The sequence below is a fragment of the Melospiza georgiana genome, chromosome 23 (assembly GCF_028018845.1).
Source record: "Melospiza georgiana isolate bMelGeo1 chromosome 23, bMelGeo1.pri, whole genome shotgun sequence".
NCBI classification, from domain to species: domain Eukaryota; kingdom Metazoa; phylum Chordata; class Aves; order Passeriformes; family Passerellidae; genus Melospiza; species Melospiza georgiana.
The window spans coordinates 8,560,748-8,566,799 of record NC_080452.1 but is presented as its reverse complement, the minus strand read 5'-3'; the positions used below and the strand labels follow the sequence as shown (position 1 = coordinate 8,566,799).

Sequence of the window (6,052 nt, the reverse complement as noted above, 5' to 3'; positions counted from 1 at the left end):
GTCTGGATGGAGTTTGGGTTTTCATCCTGAGGGCAGCAGAGAAGGGGGAGCAGCTCCAGGAGGGATCTCAGAGCCTGCCAGCCCCAGGAGCAGGGATGGGGACAGCCCAAACACCAGAACATTGCAGTGAAAGAGTGGAAAAATCAGGGGGGAAACATCCCAGGCAGGAATAATCCCCATTTCAGAGAGGGCTGAACACATTAAATCATTTCCACCTGCCTTAGGGACTGAAATGGGACATGGAATTAGAGGATGGAAGCAGGGAAAAAACCCCATCCTTTAAAAGTGATGCTGTGATTTTGCTTTTAACTCAGAGCAGGAAAAGAGACGATTCCAAGCCCCTGAGGGAGGATGTGGGCTTACACCGTGGGCTTCACCGTCCTGCCCCACGTGGGAGGGTTCCTTGGCTGGTTCCTGAACAGGAAGGAGATCCCAGCGTGGTACGAGAAGCTGAAAAAGCCTTCGTGGTGCCCGTCCCGCAGAGTGTTCCCTGTGGCCTGGACCATGCTGTACACGGGCATGGGGTGAGTGTCCTGTCCTGCTGTCCTGCTGTCCTGCTGTCCTGCTGCCCCTGGCACAGCCAGAGTGACCCTGCCAAACTCTGTCCCAGCTTTGGGGTGTCCTGACCCTGCCAGATGTGACCCAGCCAGGTGTGTCCCTGACCCAGCCAGGTGTGACCCTGCCAGGTGTGACCCTGTCCCAGCCAGGTGTGATCCTGGCATGCTGCAGGCAGTGCCACAGCCTTGGGGATGCCACCACCAGCCATGGCACTGGGCAGGGGCCGGGAGCCACTTTGGTGGGACAGGGGAGGTTTGGGAGCAGGGAGGGACAGGGAATTGTGGAATGGAATCATGGAACAGCCCCAGCTGCAAGGGGATCATCCAGTGCACGTGGGTGATCCCAAAATCCCACCCTGGGCATCCCTGGAGCAGTGTCCAAACTCTGTGAAGCTCTGGCAACCTCAGGGCTGTGCCCATCCCTGGGCAGTGCCAGCACCTCTGAGGGAAAATCATTCCCTGATTTCCAAGCTAACCCAGCCCAGAGCTGTCCCCTGTCCCTGCTGCTGCATCCTGCAGTGCTGCCAGTCTCTGCTGGGGCACACACAGGGGCAGGAGGGGCTCTGTCCCTGCCCAGGGTGGCACTAACAGCTCTCCCTCCCCACAGCTACGCCTCCTACCTGGTGTGGAGCGACCTGGGGGGCTGCAGCAGCAAGGCCATCGTGCCCATGGGGCTCTACGGGGCTCAGCTGCTGCTCAACTGGGCATGGCCACCCTTGTTCTTCGGTGCCCACAACCTCAACATGGTAATGGGGCTTCCCTGCCGGCTTTGGGGCGCTTTGGGGCCGTGCTGAGGGGAGTGATGTGGGAATTTGGGGCTGCAGCCACACACAGGGTGTCAGCCCCTGCAGGCTCGCTGTGATAGCCGGGGTGGGGAGCAGGGCTGGGCACTGCCAGGGCTGCACCCCCAGTTAAGGGTCGGGGCTGGGAGATAAAGCCCTTTGTGGGGTCACACCCTGGGTGACAACAGCACTGTCACATCGCTGAGGGGAGCAGCTCTGGGGGCTTATCGGGCACAGCCAGGGCGGGGCTGGGCAGTGCCACACCCGGGCAGGGCCGCCAGGCTGTGCCTCAGGTGCCAAGGCCCGAGGTGGCAGAGGCACAGCTGGGAATTGGCGTTTTCACCTGGGTTTTGTCACTCTGGGGGTGAAAGGTGCAGCTGGGGGGTTTGTTCAGTGGCCACTGTCAGGAGCAGGCTGTGTCAGCAAAGGGGACACTGGCCATGAGCGGGGTGGGATTCCATAATGAGCAGAGAAGAGAACATTAATTATTCCTGGTGTCACACACTCAGGGGTCACTGAGGGGAGCCCAGGGACAGCGCCCTGGGGTTTGGGGTCTCTCCAGTGCCAGCCCTCCCATCCCTGTCCCACTTCCCCACCTGCACCTGGGTATTTTGGAAAGCTTGTTCAATGGCCACCAGCACAAGCAGGTTGTGTCAGCAAAGAGGACACTGGCCACGAGCAGGGTGCTCATCTGCAGGATGTGATAATGAGAAAAGCATGTTAATTATTGTGGGCTCATGATGTGACACACTCAGATGTGATCAGAGCCCAGGTACAGCATCCTGGGGGTTGGGGTCTCTCCAGTGCCAGCCCCCCCATCCCTGTCCCACTTCCCCACCTGCACCTGGGTATTTTGGAAAGCTTGTTCAGTGGCCACCAGCACGAGCAGGTTGTGTCAGCAAAGAGGACACTGGCCACGAGCAGGGTGCTCATCTGCAGGATCCCATCATGAGCAGAGATGAGCACATTAATTACTCATGGTGTGACACACTCATATGTCACTGATGGGAGCCCAGGGACAATATTTGTGTTGGGGTCTCTCCAGTGCCAGCCACCCATCCCTGTCCCACTTCCCCACCTGTACCTGGGTATTTTGCAGAGTTTGTTCAGTGTTCATCTGCACGAGCAGGTTGTGTCAGCAAAGAGGACACTGGCCACGAGCAGGGTGCTCATCTGCAGGATTCCATCACGAGCAGAGATGAGCACATTAATTACTCATGGTGTGACACACTCATATGTCACTGATGAGAGCCCAGGGACAATATTTGGGTCAGGGTCTCTCCAGTGCCAGCCCCCCCATCCCTGTCCCACTTCCCCACCTGTACCTGGGTATTTTGCAGAGTTTGCTCAGTGGCCACTGCCAGGAGCGGGTTCTGTCAGCAAAGGGGCTCAGAGCAGGGTGTTTATCTGGGGGATTCCTTCATGAGCAGAGCACATTAATTACTTGTGCTGTTACACAGGTGTCACTGATGAGAGCCCAGGGACAATATTTGGGGTCAGGGTCTCTCCAGTGCCAGCCCCCCATCCCCGCCCCATCTCCCCCATCCCTCCTTGGTGCCGGGACCATTCTGGCAGCCCGGGTGGGTCCGTGCCGCGTTCCCCAGCCCCGTGCCACCCCTCTGTCCCCGCAGGCTGTGGTCGATGTGCTGTGCCTGGACGGGCTGGCCCTGGGCACCTTCTGCTCCTGGTACCGCATCAACCGGCTGGCAGCGCTGCTGCTGCTGCCCTACCTGGGCTGGCTGGCCATGGCCACCTGCCTCACCATCCGCGTCTGGAAGGACAACCCCCAGCTGGAACCGGGCAAGAGCGACTGAAATCCCTCCTTGTGTCCCGAACTGGCCTGAGGTGTGCCGAGTTTACAGGGGAAAAAAGCGGGTTCACTTCCTTTTCCAATGAGGGGGAGAGAGAAATGATGCATTTGAATTTATCTTATATATATATATATATATAACTTGATTTTTAAAAGAAACTACTTGATTTTTTGAAGAAATTACTTGATTTTTAAAAATATATATATTACTTGATTTTTTAGAAAGAGATGACTTGGTTTTTTAAAGAAATTACTTGATTTTTTAAAAGAAATTACTTGATTTTTAAAAAGATATATATTACTTGATTTTTTAGAAAGAGATTACTTGATTTTTTAAAAGAAATTACTTGATTTTTAAATATATATTACTTGATTTTTTAGAAAGAAATTACTTGATTTTTTAAAGAAATTACTTGTTTTTTAATTACTTGATTTTTTTAATTACTTGGTTTTTTTTAGAAAATATTTGATTATTAAAAAAAAAATTCTCCTTTTTTTTTTTTTTTTTTTTTTTCTCTTTGTGCTGTTGCTCCATGTTCTGTACGCCCCAATTTGTGTTTCAGCTCTTTATCTGCCAGCAAGGCTGGGTCTTGCTCTGCTGCTGGCTGGATATTGGGCTCTGCCTCCTGTCTGGGGGATAAAGCAGCAATAAGCAGCACCCAAATGCTTCCCCCGAGAGAAAATTCCTCTTTTCCACCTCCATGTGCCATTCCTGAGCAGAACTGAAAACCTCACAGCAGTGCCTTTGAAGAAAACTTCATTTTGTTCTTTTTTTTTTTTAAGTACAGAGACATGAGAGTGTGTAAAATTGGTGAGTCTGCTCCCACTGCCTCAAAGGTTGTTATAATTAATAATATAATTAATTATATGATTGGCAAAAAGCAGAATCTGTCAGGTGCGGTGCAAGTGCCTCATCCTGGAGCGTTTCTGTGCAATTATTAATCAGGAAAGGTTAAAACAACAGGAATTCCAAAGGAATGGGATGGGATCAGACACAAGGGACTCATCCTTGTTTTCCCCTTTTCCCTGGAAAAGCTCTGGTGTCTCCAGACAGAATTTACATCGTTTTAAACTGCTAAAAGCACTAAATGTAAAGAGAAGGGGCACGTGGATCTTATCCTGGCACTGGCTGTAATTAATTTGGGGCTGTAATTGGGGGTGGGGGGGCTCAGCTGGGGCTGTAAAATTGTAATAAATTGTATTTGCTTTGAATAAAACGAGAATATTCTCTTTGGAGAATAAATAAATAAATAAATCCGAGCTCTTATTGCTGGACTGGTTTGGGGTGAGGCTCCCAAAAGGGATCCGGGGATGGGATTTGGGGAGGCTCCAGAGGTGGACTCATTCCTGGGGCAGGTTTGGAACCCAAAAGGCGCCCGAGGTCCCTCCTTGGGGACATCCCTGTCACAGGCTCCTCTGTGCCGCCAGCCCAGCAAAAATTTGGTGGTTCTGTCACTTTGATCCATTATTTTCCCCCCCGGCTCAGGATTTCTCTCCCCAGGGCTGTGTGTCCCAAGGAGGAGCTGCAGGGAAAGGCCGGGAGGGTTTTTGATGCAGCACTGGTGACATCAAAAACTGCTGGAAAAAGAAACAAGAAATAAAAAAAATAAATCCTGTAACACTTCAGGGCTTTCTTTTCTGTGATACCACTGCTCGTATTTACAGCTCCTGTGTCTCCCAGCAAGTCCCTCATGCCAAAGGACAAATGTAAATTCTTTTTTCCCACAAATGAAGGTGGGCTCTGGCTGAAGGTTGGATTTGGGGGAGTTCAGGCTGATTTCAGGGAACGGGGATGAGCAGGGCCATGCAGAGAAGGCAGGAGGGATTAAAGGAGCCTTTATCTCCTTTTGGAAAGGGGAGAGAATTATTTAAATCTCATTTAAATTGATGGCTCTAGATCTGGCTCATACCTGCGACTCTTTAATAACATTTCCAATTAAATAGATGAATGCATATTTGATCAGCTTTCATAAATTGGGTCGATTTCCTCTTCCCACTTTTTCTGCAGGCAAAGGAAAATCTGAAATGAAGATTAATAGATTTTTTTTCCCAGCTGCTGGGACTGACTGCCTTGTTCTTGTTTTCCTTCCAGTTTCTCCTCCTCCCAGTCCACCTGTAAATGCAGAAAGAGATTTTCTTTGCCTCCTGCCTCTTCTCACAGGCAGCAAAAATAGCAAATATTCCTCCCTGTGCTATCCAGGGCAACTTGAAATCAATTGGGGAAATTAAATTCAGTGAGACACCCTCCCGTATTAATATTTAAAGCATCATTTGGTGCATTTGCTGTTTAAACAGATACACTGAACCCCCTTGCATAAAAATAACTTTAATGACATTTCAAAGTCATCTGGAGGGTTTCTTGCCCAGACTGTGCAGCACAGCCCCAAAGCAGCCTTGGTTCCACAGAACCCTGGAATTCTGGAATGGTTTGGGATGGAAGGGAACTAAAGGAACATCCCATCTCACCCCTGGCAGGGGCAGGGACCCCTCCCACTGTCCCAGGTTGGTCCAAGCCCTTGTTTGTACAGCCCCTTTGGAATGGGCAAATCCTTTCCTTTCTTTCTTTTTACTCTTTTCCTTTTCCCTTTCCCCTTTCCTTTCCTTTCCTTTCCTTTCCTTTCCTTTCCTTTCCTTTCCTTTCCTTTCCTTTCCTTTCCTTTCCTTTCCTTTCCTTTCCTTTCCTTTCCTTTCCTTTCCTTTCCTTTCCTTTCCTTTCCTTTCCTTTCCTTTCCTTTCCTTTCCTCCCCTTTCCTTTCCTCCCCTTTCCTCCCCTCTCCCCCTTTTTCCTTCTCCCTTTTCCCTTCCCTCTTTTTCCTCTCCCCATTTTCCTATTCCCTCTTTTCCTTTCCCCTTTTTCCCTTCCTTCCCCCCTTTCCCCCTCCTTCCCCTCTTTCCCTTTCCCC

At 50.6% G+C, this 6,052-nt stretch overlaps 1 protein-coding gene across 1 annotated transcript; it reads left to right on the top strand.

The window, feature by feature from the left end:
• Nucleotides 1-351: 351 nt before the first annotated feature.
• TSPO2 (translocator protein 2) lies at nt 352-3,183 on the top strand. Its single transcript, XM_058039896.1, has 3 exons — nt 352-524; nt 1,165-1,303; nt 2,971-3,183. The coding sequence occupies exons 1-3, from the start codon at nt 352-354 to the stop codon at nt 3,151-3,153; spliced, it is 495 nt and encodes a 164-aa protein (XP_057895879.1). The 3' UTR covers nt 3,154-3,183.
• The last annotated feature ends 2,869 nt before the right edge of the window (nt 3,184-6,052 follow it).